Here is an 18,890-nt window from a genome sequence, read left to right as displayed (position 1 = left end):
AGGTCATAAGGGGGGAAACTTCATGTTGGGATTAGTGCCCTTATAAGAAGAGGCATGGTAGAGCTAGCTTCTTCTCTTTCTCTTCACCTTGTGAGGACACAGCAAGAAGATGACTGTCTGCAAACCAGAAAGAGAGCTTTCACCAGGAACATAATCACAGGCACTTTGGTCTTGGATTTCCCAGCCTCTAGAACTGTGAGAAATTTCTCTTGTTTAAGCCATCTAGTTTATGGTATTTTGTTATAGCAGACCGTCTGAGTTCAGACAATGTAATACACAGCAAAGAGCGTTTTGTGAAGCAAGCCGTTGTGGCTTTCCTTAATTCATAGTGGATTTGTCAGAAAAAAATCAAATTCCATAATTATGTCATTTATTTCTAAATGTTAAATGTTAAATTTTCTGATCATTCAAATTTTGGAAAGACAGTTTACCTCTAAATGGTAAATATAATATAAAAGATCTGATGACTTCAATGCAAATATTTTGTAATTACAATGAGTAATACAAATTTAAATATCTGTTTTTTTATGAAAAACTACCAGGATAAAAATAATCTGTAAATGTAATAGAGAAAATGTGGTTTTTTTTGAATAGTTCCTGTATGCCACAAGTAGTAGTACATGATAAACTCTCAATTCATAGGTTTGCCCACTGCATGTGATATTCTAATAGACTGAACTTTGAAAACGTGCCTCACCAAGAAGCACATTGAAAACAAATTTCCGTTGAAATATAGATCAACAGAGGTGTGAAATTTCTGTCCATATAATTGGGTACCATATAGCTAGTATCATATTGATAACTGTTCTTGAAAGAAGGGGTGAGGTTTTAACATATGAACACCTAATTTGTCAATTAATTAAAATATTTTGTTATAGTAGTTCCTGTGAATTATTATTTTAAAACTAATAATGTTACTATATACAATAGCACCTTTGAAAAAATAAACAAGCAAAACTTGGCAACTATATTAAAAAGCTTCTCACTACGTATTCACTGAAATCAACTCTTTGTAAAAATTTTTTTTATTTCCTTCTCATCCTCTGATGGAAATCTACTTCAATAGATTTGCAGAGAAATTTATCAAAAGGAATTCAAAATAAATATTTTGTTTTCAACTGACTTTAGTCAAAATAACTATATGAAAGTAGATGTAATTTTCTTCAGCGTAAAATGGTTTCTGCATATTTGCAGGACTTAAATAACCATGTGATCTATGTCAACTTTTACAAAACAGCATCCAATTGTGTTTGTGAAGGTTCTGACTTTCTCTCAAAATAGGTTGCATATGAAGTAGACAAATCAGCAATAAACAAAAATATAGCTATATTGCTTTTATACATTAACAATATTTGAATTATTAAAGGAAAAGATAATTATCCTTTCCATTTCAATCGTTATCTCCACCAATAACCAAATACTAGTCATGAACTCCGTCCCCAAGTGCCTCTTTGATCCAAATTCATCACAAAGCTATCCAAAGTCCCAAACATTCAAACAAAATGTAGCTGATTCAGTCTGAGTAATGGTCATTAAGAAAGTAAACAAAGGTACTTCTGAAGAGCCATAATCATACCTCTATTGAGAGTATTTTTTCATCATTTCAAAGTAAGCGTGACAATTCCATTACTGTAAATCATGTTTTGTTTCATAATAGTTTCCCTGTTTTGTGGGGGGTCACATTTATGTAGTAGCCATCCAGTTTCAAAATCATAGGAAACTTATTCCATCTTTTAAATAATGTTCATGGGTGATTTTTTGTCTCAAAGACAACTCCGATTCCTGGTTTACGTTCTGATCAAGTATTCAAACAGAGCTCTGATTAGCTGGGGTAGACTATTTCACTGAGGACCACAACCTTTACAGGAAGCACACTGCCTCTTGGCCATGGAAATATATATGGAGCTTAATAAAAATTTATCAGTTTTTCTTTTCCTTTCCTACAAAGGTTATGTTTTAAATTTTCTTCATTGTTTTAGAAGTCCCCCAAACTGGAAGCTAATTTAAAATGGAACAAAATTGTCTAGAATCTCACATTTCTTCTGCCTTCACTTCTTTCACTCCCATGTGCATCTATTACAATCATATCAATATTTCAAGGCCCAGCTCAAATCCATCAACTGTAATGCCATTTGTGATTCCTGCTCCCTCTTTCTCCAATCTAGGTTTGATCTCTCCCTCCTCTAAATTCTTGTGATACTTGGTGATTCTCTATGCTATCCATCACAGTCTGTGTTGTTATGTAAGTTAAATAGTACTTGTTGTTTGTCTTAAATTTAGTTTGTGAGTCCTGGAAGTCAGGAATTATGTCCTATTCATATCCTATATTGCTCTCTGTGATGTGTATATATCAAGAGTATAATATTTGTTGAATAAATGAAGGAACAAAGGAACAAATCAAGGGTTGCCTGGATTAACTATACTCTTTTGATCCTATATACCCTTATATTATCTCCTCAACAAAAGGAAAAATACATTAAAGAGCTTAGTTCACGTGTTACTTGGAGGGCAGAGAGACCATGTGCCAAACTAATAGGAGACATAAGGAGGATTATAAAATATTCTTTGTGTTTCATTACCCAGTTGTCCTGAAATTTTGAAAAATTTTATTCTAGAATATGATGATAATGATATAAATTATCATAAGTATTTATTTAATGTTTCACAGTTTTAAACTATGTTTTACTCATATTATCTCCAGACAGCCAATGAAATAAGTGGGATAGATTATTACTATCACCTATATTTTACAGTTGTGGAAACAAGTTCAGGAGGGTTAATTGTCATATCCAAGGTCATTCAGCTATTAATTGGCAGAATAAGAATTGAAATTCAGGTCTTTCCGACTATAAGTCTTGTATGGTATATACTACTCCACAACCGCATCACAAACACCAAAAAGATACAGTGGTTACTTTCTTTCACACCAGCAATGGGAATGGATTTTGGAATTCTTCTACTCTGTCCTTAGGTGGGCACACCTCCCACACACTCTTCTCATGAATGCAGGACAGGAAGCTAGAACTAAAGGTCATATCTGTGGTCATTTAATGAAAACAAACAACAACAATAACAAAAATAAAAAACAAAAAACACCTTAGCAGGCCTAGTCAGAAATCAAACTCATCAATACTTTATGCTAAGCAACTGAGTCAATGAGCTGTGTGTTTATACTGAAGATCTAGTGGTATTGCTATTATTTTATCAAAATTTACATGTAATTAACACCGTTGTCCTCTTCTAAATCATGATTCTTACCTTTATAACTGAGGCCCCAGCTCTGGAGAGTGGACTGTGAATCTGGGCTGCAGCAGCCATGTTGGCAACAGTATTGAGATGGTTCCTCTGATTCATTGCCATGGCAACTGATGCAGGAGGTAAGCTGACTGGAAGTAGGGGATGAGGCATCATCATAAATGGCAGATCCAGTCCTAAAAGAGACAGCGCATGTTAAATTATTACATTAGTTACATTGTTTGGACAAAGGGAAATCACATCAAAATTGATCCTATAAAATAGTAAAAAAAATCTATATTTCACTCTTGTTGAATTTTTTTAAATGAAGTTTTAATATATCCTAGTATCTCTTTGAGAAATTAATAGTACTTATGGGATTTAACATTGTTTTATAATTTAAAAATGTTCCTATATCCACAGACTTTTATTTAACAATATTCCTTGTTCATGCTCTCACTCCCAAAATAGTTACAAGGTTCAAACTTTTTTACTTATAAAAACAAACAAAAATCTTTGAGCTGAACATCACTTTGTTTAACAAAAAGAAGTAACTTTCTTTTTAAACATTATAATGTACTGATGTGTAGATAGTTTCTAGCTTAATTCTTTCTTTAGGAGACATAATAGTGGTGCTGGTATGATAAGATATAGATTCTCTAGGCTTCAGAATTATTGAAGAAAATAAGACTTGGAATATGTCCTACTCTTTTAGTTATAAATCTCTAAAATGAATGTGTATAGCTCTAATTTGGAGCCTTTGTCTGTAAGGAATAACTCCCTTATCAAAATATCAGCCTGTTTTCCAGTTTAATAACAAATACCAATATCTTTGAGTAGCATCAAGAATTCCATTTGTTTTCTTATGCAATGTGAAATCTTTCTCACATATTTTGAATTTCTTAATATCTTTCAAGTACTATCCACATTACACTTGTGGTAGCCACAGATATGTCATCACGAAAATGGTAACAAATTAAAATAGTTGTCTACTTTTCCCTTATAGGGTTGGGATTTGTGAAGAAATACCTTTGAGCAGAGGATAAGGAAAGTTAGCCTAACATTACGGATGCTAACATGACTACAATAAGTAAACCATAGCACTTTATAATGTATTTTAAACTATTGTCTTGATAGTAATCTTGCCTTCTTTTGGACATGAGCCCAGGAACTAGCAATCTTTAACAGATGTTCTAAAACATGCTTACCTAAAATTTTCCTAAATTATTACAGACTATTAACATTCTACTATGGGCAATGTTTGTGTTCATCTTGCACACAATTATCAACTGTTAATAACATCCCTTTTTCCTCTTTGCCATCCCCTCATTTTTTCTTGCTTCCCATATCACAACAGCAAGTGTACAACAATGAATCTATAGGAAATATATTCAGAGGCCCCTTAACTATCATTCCTCAAAACAACAGCAACAGCAATACAAACACTTTACACACATATTTTTAGGACCAAAAGGAGGCTAGAAGGAAGAAACACTGTGAATTGATTTGAAGTCCATCTCCTGGGTTCAACAATAATGGTTGAATTAAAGTCATTAACAAAACAATTTCAAAAGCAGCAGAATAAAACAAACTTCTGGATATGACAGGTCTCATACATTAAAGTGGTTATCTCTATTAAAGAAACTCGTAAATAAAGAATACAACCATCACCAATATTTCTGATAAAGATAGCCACAAAATGCACTGTTATCAGAATTACACAAGGATAAAAAAAAAAGCTAGAAACAAATTTTGCATGGAACCCCAGAAGGGAAACATATTCTATACTTCCTATGACTCCAAATCCCCAAAAAATATTAATAAAGTATTTTAAACTTTTCCCCATCACTTCACTTATGGCTCAGTCTCTGAATCCTTTTTAGGAGCAATCTATCAAAACATACTTTTCAGTTGTGAAAACTTTTTCCTGTGATTATTAATTTAAAGCCTGAACACAATGTAAACACTGAATTCAAAATGGATTTCTGCACACCGTTTTAAATTAGTTTATTTTCAGTTAAGCTTTCAAAATTACTTAGATATATATGCATTTTATACGTTAACCATCATACAGGTTTGTTATAATGATAGGATATTCCATAACATAAATTAATCACTATTTATCTTCCCCTAAGAACCTTCACTTTATGCTCCATATAATAGCAACCATCAATAACATACGTAGATTTCTATATAAGGTTCTCATTTACCACAAACCCAAGATAATTATAGACTTCCAATTCTTCTTTATGTACTCAGTATTTTAATAGAAAATTGATCAAACCGTAGATGAAAAGTAGCCATCAGTGCCTCCATTTAACTCTCAAATGCTTAAATAAACTTTTGTTCAATTTACATTTCCCTTAGCAGTATAATAATCTTTCCTCATTCTCCAAAGTTTTCCAGCATCATCCAGATACCATCTGGCGGTATCAAGTCATATGCCTACTTAAAGTCCAATTGACATGCAAACTAAATGCAAACCACAAACAGAATTTAACAGCCCATTGACAGTTTTAAAATATAATTCATTAAACATTTCAAATAACCATGAAGTGCTTAAAAGTCACAATTTCAGATCATGACCTACAATAACTAACCATGAATTGACTATAGTACCCTGGAATTTAAGCTAATATTTATATTACAGGCAAGTTTAACAATGACCCCAGTTGAGCTGCACATGCAAAGCATATGCAAATACTGAATTATGTAAGTCAACCTTTTCCCAAAGCTGGAAACATTAAGAGCCATCAATAGTACACAACACTCCAGCAATCTGGCTCATTTAGTCACATGTCAGAAATGTACAGCAACTTTTAATAGAATGGTAATGAAGAAAAACTCTTTTTAAAAATCACCAAAATGGATTTTTTCTTTCCTGTCAACCACAAGGACATCAGGCAGATGACTATAAGCACTCTTTCTAATGCATCTTGGTATTCTGGCAACTCCTATAACTTTTATGTAAGTGTATGGCACCACCTCCTCCCAGCCATTAAGGTTACAAACTTCAATAATACTCTAATCTTCCCTCTAAAATATCACATTCATTTGGTTTCCAAGTCATGTTTTCCTCTGTGATATATTGCATTCTACAGTCAGGCACCAATCCCACCATGCCTAGAAGGTAACCTGTCTTCCTGGTTTTCCTATGCCATTTAATTTGCCTTTCCACTCCAATTTTAAGACTTTCAGTGGCTACTCACTGTCTCTAGAATAAAATATAAGCTCTTTGGTTTCATGTGAAAATACCTTTCTAGCTTTGATATCTCACTATATCCCTCTGTGTATGCTCTACTCTAGTCCCTCTGGACTAGTTGTAGCTCTCTACAATTTTAACTCACCTTAGCCTTCACTTTTGTTGATGCCTCTCTCTGGAATCTACCACTCTAACACATTTATTTGGGTATGGTAAAAGTCCTCCTCCTTTTGTTAATCAATGGACTTTAATTTTAGAGCAGTTTTAGGTTTACAGGAAAAAAAAATGAGCAGAATTTACAGAGAATTTCCATATACTTCCCCTCCACCAGCAGTTTCCCCTCTAAGTAACATCATGGATTAGTGAGGTACACTTGCTACAATGGATGAATCAATATTGATACATTATTATTAACTACTGTCCATAGTGTGCAATAGGGTTCATTCTTTGTGTTGCAAATTCTAAGGATTTTCACAAATGCACAGTATCATGTATCTACCATTACAGTATAATACAGAATAGTTTAACTGGCCTTAAAAATCCCCTCTGCTCTCTCTATTCATCCCTCCTCTTACACTTGGCTTTTAATGTCTCTATAGATTTGCCTTTTCCTGAATGCCATATAAGTGGACTCATACAGTATTTAGTTTTTTCAGACTGGCTTTGTTTCACTCAGAAATATGCACTAGTCTTTTCCAGGCATCACAGCTCATTTGTTTTTATTGCTAACTATTCTTGGCATGTGGCATGGATATACCACAGTTTTACTCATTCAGCTATTGAAGGACACTGTGGTTTGCTTCCAACTTTTAGCAATTATGAATAGAGTTGCTATAAACATTGGTGTGTAGATATTTGTGTGGACATAAATTTTCAATTCATTTGATAAACAAGGGAGACTCTGTTTAGCTTTGTGAGAAACTGCCAAATGCTTTCCAATATGGCTGTCCCATATTGAATTCCCACCAGCAACGAATGAGAGCTCCTCTTGCTCCAAATCCATACCAGCAATTAATGTTGATGAAGTTTTGGATTTTAGCCATTCCAATAGGTGTGCAGGGGTATCTCATTTTGTTTTAATCTGAAACTCCCTAATGGCATATGATGTTGAGTATATTTTCATATGATTATTTGTCATCTGTATATCTTATTTGATGAGGTGTCTGTTCAGGTCTTTGACCCTTTTTTAATTGGGCTATTTCTTTATTTTTAATTGAAATATAATTGACTTACAATGTTATATTAGCTTCAGGTGTACACTTGGTGATTGGATACTTTTATAGATAATGCACCATACAAAGTTATTATAAAATATTGACTCTATTCCCTGTGTTGTTCATTACATCCCTAAGATTTATTTGTTTTATTACCTGTAGTTTGTACCTCTTAATCCCCATCACCTATTTTGCCCTTCCCCCCACACTTGCCCCTTGTGGTAACAACTAGTTTGTTCTCTGAATCTGTGAGTCCGTATATGTTTTGTAATATTTGTTAATTTGATTTGTTTTTTAAATTCCGCATATAAGTGAAAACATACAGTATTTGTCTTTCTCTGTCTGACATTTCTCTAAGCATAATACCCTCCAGGCCCATCCACGTTGTTGCAAATGGCAAGATTGCATTATTTATTATTATTCCACCTCTTCTTTAACCATTCATCAGTTGTAGACATTTAGGTGGCTTCCATTATCTTGGCTACTATAAATAATGCTGCTATGAACAGTTAAGTACATATTTTTTCTTTCAAATTAGTATTTTTGGTTTCCTCAGATAAATACCCAGGAGTGGAACTGCTGGATGGTATGGTAGTTCTATTTTCATTTTTTTGAGGAATGTCCATATCATTTTACATAGTGGCTACACCAATTTACATTCCATCAACAGTGCATGAGAGTTCCTTTTCTCCAAATCCTTGCCAACATTTGTTATTTCTTATCTTTTTGACAGGCATAAGGTGAGATCTCATTTTGGTTTTGATTTGCATTTCCCTGATGATCAGTGATGTTGAGCATCCCTTCATGCGTCTGTTGGCCATCTGCATATCTTCTTTGGAAAAATGTCTATTCAGGTCCACTGCCCATTTTGTAATCAGGTGATTTTTTGATGTTGAGTTGTATGAGTCCTTTGTATGTTTTGCATATTAATGCCTTATCAGATATATCTTTTACAAATATCTTCTCCCATTCAGTAGGTAGACTTTTCTTTTATTAATAGTTTCCTTCACTGTGCAAAAGTTTTTTTTTAGTTTTAGGTAGTCACAATTGATTATTTTTGCTTTAGTTTCCCTTGCCTGAGGACACATATCCAAAAATATATTGCTAAGATGGATGTCAAAGAACTTACTGCCTATGTTTTGTTATAAGAGTTTTACGTTTCAGGTTTTACTTTTAAGTCTTTAATCTGTTTTGAGTTTATTTTTGTATATTGTGTGAGAAAGTAGTCCAGTTTGATTCTTTTCCATGTAGCTGTCCAGTTTCCCAACACTATTTACTGAAGAGGCTGTCTTTTCCCCATTGTAAACTTTGCCTCCTTTGCCAGAGATTTATTGACCATGTGAGTTTCGGATCATATCTGGGCTCCCTATTCTGTTTCATTGAACTATGTGTCTGTTCTTGTGCCAGTACCATACTGTTTGGATTACTATAGCTTTGAAGTACAGCTTGGAATCAGGGAGCATGACACCTCCAGCTTTGTTTTTCTTTCTCAAGGTTGTTTTGGGGTCTTTTGTGTTTCCATATAAATTTTAGAATTATTTGTTCTAGTTCTGTGAAAAATGCCATGGGTATTTTGATAGAGTCTGCATTGAATCTGTAGATTGCCTTGGGTAGTATGGTCATTTTAACAATATTAATTTTTCCAATCCATGAGCATAGCATTTCCTTCTATTTGTTTGTGTCATCTTCAATTTCTTTCATCAATGTCTTACAGTTTTCTGAGTACAAAACTTTTAACTTCTTGGTGTGGCTTATTCCTAGGTATTTCATTCTTTTTCATGCAATTGCAAATGAAATTGTTTACTTAAGTTCTCTTTCAGATAGTTCATTGTTAGTGTATATAAATGCAATAGACTTCTGTATATTAATTTTGTTTTCTACAACTTTACTGAATTTGTTTTTTAGCTCTAATAATTTGAGGTGGTATCTTTAGAGTGTTCTCTATATAGTATCACATCGTTTACAAACAGTGACAGTTTTTACTTCCCTTCCAATTTGGGTTGTTTTATTTATTTTTTCTTAACTGATTGCTGTGGTTAGAATGATCTTGAATAAAAGTGGCGAGAGTGGGTATCCTTGTCTTGTTCCTGACCTTAGATGAAGTGTTATTAGCTTTTCACCATTGTGTACTCTGTTGGATGTAGGTCTGTAATATATGGCCTTTATTATGTTGAGATATCTTCCCTCTATACCAATATTATTAAGAGTTTTTAATCATAACTGGATGTTGGATTTTATCAAAAGCCTTTTCTGAATCTATTGAGATGATTTTTATCTTTTGTTTTGCTAATGTGGTATATTATGTTGACTGAGTTGCAGATATTGAGCCATCCTTGCATCCCTGTAATAAATTCCACTTGATCATGGTATATGATCTTTTTAATCAATTGCTGATTCAGTTTGCTAATATTTTGTTGAGAATTTTTGCATCTATGTTCATCAGTGATATTGGACTCTAATTTTATTTTTTGTTGTATCTTTGTCTGATTTTGGTATAAGTGTGATGTTGGCTTCATGGAATTAGTTCGGAAACATTCTTTCCTTTTCAATATTTTGGAATAGTTTGAGAATGATAGGCATTCACTCTTCTTTAAATGTATGGTAGAATTTACCTGTGAAGCCATCTGGTACTGGACTTTTATTTGTTGGGAGTTTTTCTATCATTAATTTGATTTCCTTACTGGTCTGGTCATATTTTCTATTTCTTTCAGAGTCAATCCTGGGAGATTGTACATTTCTAGGAATTTTTCCATTTCTTCTAGGTTGTCCATTTTATTGGCATGTAATTGTTTGAGGTAAACTCTTAGGATCCTTTGTATTTCTGTGGTATTGGTTTAAATTCTCCTTTTTCATTGCTGATTTTATTTAGTTGGGTCTTCTCTCTTTTTTTCTTCATGGGTCTGCCTAAAGGTTTAACAATGTTGTTTACCTTTTAACAGAACCAACTCTTAGTTTCCTTGATCATTACTATTTTTGTCTCTATATCATTTATCTCTGCTCTGATCTTTATTCTTTCTTTCTTTCTACTATCTTTGGGTTTTTTTTTTTTTTCTAGTTCCTTTATCTGTAAGGTTAAGTTGTTTAAGATTTTTCTTCTTTCCAGGAATGGATTTATATCACTATAAACAACCCTCTTAGAATTGCTTTTGTTATAGATTTTGAAATATTTTTTTATAGATTTGAATTTTGTTATAGATTTTGAATTATTTTTTTTCCATTTCCATTTGTCTCCAGGTATTTTTAATTTCCTCTTTGATTTCTTAACGACACATTGATTGTTCAGTAGCATATTGTGTGGCCTCCACATGTTTGTGTTTTTGCAGTTCATTTCATTATGGCTGATTTCTAGTCTCATAGCGTTGTGGTGGGAAAAGGTGCTTGATATGATTTCAACCTTGCTAAATTTATTGGGACTTGTTTGTGGCCCAACATGTGATCTATCCTGGAAAATGTTCCATGTGCACTTGAAAAGAATGTTATTCTGCAGCTTTTGGATGGCATGTTCTATGTATGTATCTTTTAATTCCATCTGATCTAATGTGTTATTTAAGGCCAATGTTTCATTATTGATTTTTGTCTGAGTGATAGATCCACTGATGTAAGTGGGGTGTAAATGTCACCTACTATTATTTTGTTACTGTCAATTTCTCCCTTTATGTTTGATAGTATTTGCTATGTATTTGGGTGCTTTTATGTTGAGTTCACATATATTTATAATTGTTATATCTACTTGTTGGATTAATCCTTTTATAATTATGTAACGCCCTTCTTTCTCTTGCTACAGTCTTTGTTTTAAAGTCTGTGTTGTCTGATATAAGTATTGCTACCCTAGCTTTCTTCATTTCCATCTGCATGAAGCACCTTTTCCCATCTTCTCAGTTTCGGTCTGTATGTGTCTTTAGATCTGAAGTGAATCTCTTATAAACAGCATATGTATGAATCTTGTTTTTTAATCCATATAACCAAACCTGTTTCTCTTGGTTGGAATATTTAGTCCATTTACATTTAAAGTAATTATTGATAGATATGTACTTACTGTCATTTTGTTTTCTGATTGTTTTTGAAGTTCTCTTTTGTTCCTTTCTTACCTTTTGCTCTCTTCCCTTGTGATTTGATGACTATCTTTAATGTTATGTTTGAACACTTTCTCCTTTTTTTGTTTATCTATTATAGATTTTTGGTTTGTGTTTACCATGTGGTTCATATATTAAGTGGATGATCTCTTAAGTTCAAACAGATTCTAACAACCCTGCATTTTATTCTCCATCCCTCACAGGTAATGTTTTTGATGTCATATTTTACATTTTTTTGTTTTGTATATCACTTAACTACTTATTGTGGATATAGATGATTTTACTACTTTTATCTTTTAACCTTACTACCAGCTTTTAAGTGGTTTATCTACTACCTTTCCTGTATGTTTGCCTTTACCAATGAGACATTTCCTTTCATAATGTTTATATTTCTAGTTGTGGTCTTTCCCGCTTAAAGAAGTTCTTTTAACATTTCTTGCAAAGCAGTTTTAGTGGTGCTGAACTCTTTAGTTTTTGCTTGTCTGTAAAACTATCTCTCCTTCAAATATGAACGACAGCCTTACCAGATGTTTATTCTTGGTTGTAGGTTTTTGCCATTAATCACTTTCATCATGCCAGTCATTTCTGGCCTGCAAAGTTTCTGCTGATAAGGGTCTGATTGTTTTATGGAAGTTCCCTTCAAAGTAACCAGCTGCTTGCATATTACTGTTTTTAAGATTTTCTCTTTATTTTTTGTCATTTTAATTATAATTTGTCTTCATGTGGATCTGTTTGGTTTCACCTTGTTTGGGACTATCTGTGCTTCCTGGACCTGGATGTCCATTTCCTTTCCCAGGGTAGGGAAGTTTTCAGATATTATTTCTTCAAATAAGTTCTCTGCCCTCTCTTTTCCTCCTGCCCCCCCAGCATGTTGATGTTAGAATGCTTGATGTTGTCCCAGATGTCTTCTAAACTGTTCTCATTTTTTAAAATTCTTTTCCTTTTTTCTGTTCAGCTTGAGTGATTTCCACTACTTTGTCTTCCGTTTTGCCAATGCATTCCTCTGTATCATCTAATCTACTATTGATCCCTTCTAGTTCATTTTTTATTTAGGTTATTGTATTCTTCATTTCTGTTTAGTTCTTCTTCATATTTTCTACCTATTTGTTAAGCTTCTCACTGTGTTCATCTATTCTTCTCCTGACTTCATTGAGCATCTTTATGATTATTAAATTGAACTCTTTATTGGGTAGATTGCTTATTTCCACTTCACTATGTTCTTCTTCTGTGGTTTTGTCTTGTTCCTTTGTTTGGAACACATTCCTCTGTCTCCTCACTTTGCCTAATTTTCTATGTATATTTCTATGTATTAAGTAGGTTGGTTACATTTCCTGATTTTGGAAAATTGGCCTTTTATAGGAGACGTCCTATGGGGCACAGCAGCATAATCCTTCTGGTCGGCAGAGCTATGTGCTCTAGGAGTGTCTTCTGTGTGGGCTGCATGAGCCCTTCTGTTGTGATGGGTTCAATTACTATGGGCACACTGGTAGGTGGGGTTAGTCCCCAGCCCATTTGGCTGCCAGGCCTTTCCTTGTGCAATGGCTTCAAGCCCACTGGTGTGTAGGGCTGGGTGTTGACTGGGCTGGCTGCACTGTTCAGGCAGTCTCAGCGATTGTGCCAGCCCACTGGTGGGAGGGTGGTTCTCAGCATGGCTGGCTCCTGGGTTTTCTTATCTACTTTGTCTCCATTATTTTTTCTTTTTGTTGTTGTTGCTTTTGTTTTTTTTTTCTTTTTTTTTTAAATTTTATTTATTTATTTATTTATTTTTGGCTGTGTTGGGTCTTCGTTTCTGTACGAGGGCTTTCTCCAGTTGGGGCAAGTGGGGGCCACTCTTCATTGTGGTGCACGGGCCTCTCATTATCGCAGCCTCTCTTGTTGCGGAGCACAGGCTCCAGACACGCAGGCTCAGTAATTGTGGCTCACGGGCCTAGTTGCTCCGCGGCATGTGGGATCTTCCCAGACCAGGGCTCGAACCCGTGTCCCCTGCATTGGCAGGCAGATTCTCAACCACTGTGCCACCAGGGAAGCCCTTTTCTTTTTTTTTTTACTTGATACCTGATTATACAAGAAGTATTTTGTTTAAGTAAGTACAAGCAAAATCATCAATATCCCAGGTCACTAATATTCATGGGTCAGTCTATGTCTTTAATTGGTGTATTTAGACCAATCATATTTAAAGTGATTATGATAGTTGGATAGGTAGCTATCATATTTGTTACTGTTTTCTATTCATGTCCTTGTTTCTTCTTTTTTTAAAATCTTGTCTTCCACTCTTTTGTTGCCTTCTCTGGTGTTAACTGACCATTTTATATGATTCATTTTTCTCTCTTCTTTTATCATGTTAATTATACTTATTTTTTAAAAAAATTAAGTGATTTCCCTGGAGTTTGTAATATACATTTTACAACTTATTTAAATCTGCTTTCAAATAACACTAAGCCATTTCATGGGTAGTGAAGTTACCTTATAGCAGAGTATTTCCAATTCCTCCCTCCTGTCCTTTATAACATCACTGTCATTTATATCACTTATTCACTTATCCATAAAGTATAATCACCCAATATATCATTGTTATTGTTATTTGGAACAGTTTATTTGTTCGATTAAGAATATATATATATATATATATAAATATATATATACACACATATAATATTTACCTTAATTTATTCCTTCTCTAACTCTCTTCCTTTCTTTTTGTAGATCCAACTTTCTGACCTATACCATTTTCCTTCTCTCTGAAGACTTTCTTTTAACATTTTTTACAGGGCAGATCTGGTGGTATGGTAACAAATTCCTTTAACTTTTGTTCATCTGAGGAAGTCTTTATTTCCACACTTTTAAAGGAAAATTTCACTGGATACAAAATTCTAGGTTGGTGGAATTTTTTCTTTCATCACCAACAATTTCACACCACTCTATTCTTTAATGCCTGGTTTCTGAAAGTAAGTCTAAAGTAATTCTTCTCTTTGTTCCTGTATGTGTAAGGAGATTTTGTTTTTTTTTTTTTCCCTCTGTCTTCCTTCAAGATTTTTTCTTTTTGATTTTCCATTTTGACTATAATATGCATAGCAGTAAATTTGTTAATATGTATCTTTCTTAGTGTTTTGTGAGCTTTCTGGATCTGTAGTTTGGAGTCTCTCATTAATTTGGGAAATTTTTCGGCCATTGTTACTTCAAATATTTCTTCTGTTCCTTTCCCTCTATCTTGTCCTTCTAGTATTTCCATTACATGTGTGCTACACCTTTTGTAATTGCCACACAGTTCTTGGATATGCTGTTCCATTTGTTTTTTTTTTCCATTCATTTTTGCTTTGTTTTTTCAGTTTGGGAAGTTTCTATTGACATATCTCCAAGTTTCCTAATCCTTGCCTTGACCCTGGCCAGTCTACTGATGAGCCCATCTTAGGCATTCTTCATTTTATTGAAGTATTTTTGATTTTCAGTATTTCCTTTTGATGCTTAGATTTTCCCTTTCTCTGCTTAAAATTTCCATGAATACTTTTGTTTTCCACTTTTCCCATTCTGTTAGTATATTAATCATAGTCATTTAAAATTCCTAGTCTGATAATTCTAAAATATCTGCTGTATCTAATTCTGGTACTGTCACTTGCTTTTTCTCTTCATACTGTGTTTTTTGCCTTTTACATGCCTTGCAATTTTTTTGTTTAAAGCCAGAAATTGTGTATTGGGTAAAGGGAAGTGACATAAACAGACCTTTATTGGGAAGTTTTATGTTTATTGGCAAGGAGTTAGACTGTTTTCTGTTTGCTGTAACTGTCATATTAGCAGCTGTATTTTCCTATCTTCCCTGTTGTCTTTGTTTTTTCCTAGAGGCTTTCTGAGGCTTTCTGTTCTTTCAGTAGTAACCCCCTGTTACTAGGCAGAGCCCTAATGTGTAGAGAGAAGAAACGGTCTATAATCCTATGATTAAGTCTCAGTCTCCTAGTGAGACTCTGTCCTTGGGCTGTGACTTTCACAAGTTCTTTTCTGCCTTTTTGCCCTCTTAGGTGAGACAGGAAGGCTAGAGGGGATTAGAGTTGAGTATTTCTCTTTCCCCACATGAAAAATTAAAGGGGCTGGAGTTTTGTATCTCTATTCCCTTGCATCAATGGCTACAGGGTACTGGAGTTTACTGTATCCCTTCCCCCAAGTCAGGCTGTGGTGAAACCAAATAGTTTAAGCTCTGGTAAAGTAGTTTCCTTTGAGGATGGACTTCTGTTAAGGAGAACAGAACATTCTGGACATATTTTGAAATGGTTATTTTTTCTCTCCTCTTCTAGAAGCATGAGGACAACTTTATCAAGTCTTCATCCTGAGAACCTCATGGGGCTTTGGAGGTAAAACTCATGAAACTGTAGGGACCCCCTAAGCATGGGCCCCCAGGAGTTTTTATCTCTCAAGCTAGATCTACTCTGAATCTTCAGAAATAACTCAATTACTCTTTAAATGCTTCTACCAGGCTCTAGCTCTGGCTTCTGCTCCCTATAATCTGTGATTTTCTGTATCTGCCAATCTATCCAGTTTGGGGGATAACTGTACCCTGTGTACTCAGTCTCTGATGGATTTAAAAGAGCTCTTGATTTTCAGACTGTCCACTTTTTTCTTGTTGTGAGGACAAGAATGACAACTTATAAGCTCTTTACATGTCAGACCAGAAACAAGAAGTCTTCTAGGTTCCCCTTCTTTATGACATAAGTCTATCTTAATCAGTTGGTTTTGACTTATAATATTTACAACTTTTCTGGCATTCAGTTTATTTGTTTTTGCTTAACATAACATTTTTTATGAGACATTTCACCCTTTAGATTATAATCTCCTTAAAGGATGACACCATAACTTATTTTATATGCTTAATAACTGATGAATTTCATTAAGATTTAGGACATCATGTTAAAATATCTCAGAATTCCTCTGTTGTCTTAATCCTAGTGGGGGAATGAAAGTCTCAGAGAAAGGAATAATGGAATTCTTCTCCCAGATTTCCTGTCTGTAAGAAAGGTAAGATTTTAGCTAAGCAATATATATAAGGCCTGCTTCCTTACAGAAAGATTTCTGAGTCTTTGAAGTTCCTAAAAACATTATCTAAACCTGAATTTGTATAATTCAGCTGTAGCTTGACTACTGAGTAATAAGTACTTACTATATGCAAGTCACTGCTAACAGTTTTTCCTTTATTATTTTTAGCCCTCTCAATAGCCTTAATGCCTAGGTATATTTTTATTCCTATTTTGTAGTTGTGGAAACTGAGACTTGGAAAAGTTATCTGACTTCTCCAGAGCAAGACAGTGATACAGAATTCAAAAGATGTGGAATTCAAACCCAAGTTTATGTGACTATAGTCAGAATTCTTAACTACTCTCTTACATAGCTTCCTATGTACCTCTACTCTGCTATATGGCCACTCAATATATCTGTGTTCTAAAAACCTCACCCTTTCAAATGAATTCCTCTTTATCTACCTTCCTAACTTCAAATTGTTAAACCTTATCAAAGAGAAATAAACCATCCCTGATATTGCAAGTTGTCCAGTGGTTCCTGGGTGGTATTTTTCTTACACACCAAATTTTGAGAGGACAGTATACATACTATTGGCCAGCAGGTGGTTCTGCTGCAGTGGATTGAGGGTATGAGCTCCTCCAAGGCCTGGCTGGCCAGCCAGGGCTGCATGAGCAATTCCATGTTGGGGTCCAGGAACAGCAAGAGGAGACTGCATCTTATCCTTATCCCAGGAAGAGTCACTTCCACCTGAAAAACATTCATATAAACAGATTGCAAGTTAACAACTTTCCATGAGAAGGATTTTTAAACTCCCTTTTTAGGGTTGTAATTATTAATATTACTATATAGAAAATTATTATTAAACATAAGTGACTCATTTTTATGATGGTTTCAAAAACTTTCAATAGCCTTGGATTTAAGCTGACTCTGGGAAGACTAAACAGCTTTCACTAATAATATAGGCTCACTTGTCTTACAGGTAGTCTAAAAAATCTGGAAGCATAATGAATAACTTTTGAAAGAGTTTATATGTTGAAGGCCTTTAACTGAACATTACTGCCTCTCCTTCCAACCCTCTAACATACGTGTGCTATATCTTAATGAAGAGCAGTTGCTATTCACTCAAAAGAAACACATTCATAAGAGCATGATGACATGCAAAAATATGTGGTAAGATACAAAATGATCAGTTATTTTGTTCTCAGATCCAGCCCTCAAAAAGTTAATCTCTTCATACACAGCAGGCTTTTATACAAAATAAGCTGGATAAAACATAAAACCACAGCTCTCAATTTGAAATTGTGCTTTACTTTGATCATCCATAGTAGAGAGTGAAGTAAAGTATGCATAAATGCAGACTACTATATCATCATAATAATCTACAGTGGCATAGCTATTTCATCTGGCACTTAGCATACTGTGGGGCAGAACCATTGCTTAAAAGCATATAGGAAACAACCACAAAATTATTTGCAGGGCATCCTTTTAAGAAGAATACTTTAAACAGAGGGGTAGGGGTTGAATTCCAATCACTGCAGTAGCACACAGTCTGGCTTTAGAAAACAAAATGGTTGTGTGGGCAGCCCCATCTATTCACTTGATGTATTTCCTTAATTCAGAGATCAGTGGTTCTGCTCTTATTCCCATGCTGGAATTGTGACATTAGCATCTCCAACTGGCTGACTCTATCCCATCTGCTTGCCAAAACACTGACCCTGTTTTGTGGAAAGATTTAGGCCTGGGGATCTTGGGCATTCTGTAAAATATGTGCACTTACTGGCTTAAGAAAAAAGTAGAAAGAAATCAAGATGCTCATATTCCTAACATTCAACATTGTAATTTTTTTCACTTCTTTGAGTTTCCTCCTAGGCTTTGTTCATATGGATACTCATTTATACATTATAAACATCTCTGCCATGTTGCTTCAGGTATCAGATTTACAAAGTGTAATGGCTACATAGCAGTCTACTGAGTTAATGTACTATAGTTTATTAAACATTGGATTATAAGTTTGTTTCAAATTTGTCACTATTATAAATTTACTGTAATAACAACATTCATTTGAATATTTCCTTAGACTCAATCAATTCCCTAGAGTATGATTTCTGGGTCAAAGAGGTTGCATGTTTTTATTTATAAAATAGAGTATTTACTTAGTTTATACTT

The 18,890-nt window shown here is 34.2% G+C and overlaps 1 protein-coding gene across 4 annotated transcripts in view; it reads right to left on the bottom strand.

The window, feature by feature from the left end:
• The window catches only part of DACH2 (dachshund family transcription factor 2), a 639,710-nt gene that overhangs the window by 161,007 nt on the left and 459,813 nt on the right, over window positions 1-18,890 (bottom strand). For all 4 annotated transcript variants that reach the window (XM_082447406.1, XM_082447404.1, XM_082447403.1 and 1 more), the window contains 2 exons: window positions 17,313-17,471; window positions 3,259-3,431 (listed from right to left, as the gene is read on the bottom strand). In XM_082447406.1, the coding sequence (XP_082303532.1) occupies window positions 3,259-3,431; window positions 17,313-17,471 (332 nt within the window). The remainder of the gene's footprint in view (window positions 1-3,258; window positions 3,432-17,312; window positions 17,472-18,890) is intronic.

This window comes from Balaenoptera physalus (assembly GCF_965194825.1).
Source record: "Balaenoptera physalus genome assembly, chromosome: X".
In the NCBI taxonomy this organism is placed as follows: domain Eukaryota; kingdom Metazoa; phylum Chordata; class Mammalia; order Artiodactyla; family Balaenopteridae; genus Balaenoptera; species Balaenoptera physalus.
The sequence above is the reverse complement of the archived record's forward strand: the minus strand, read 5'-3'. Positions and strand labels throughout refer to the sequence as shown.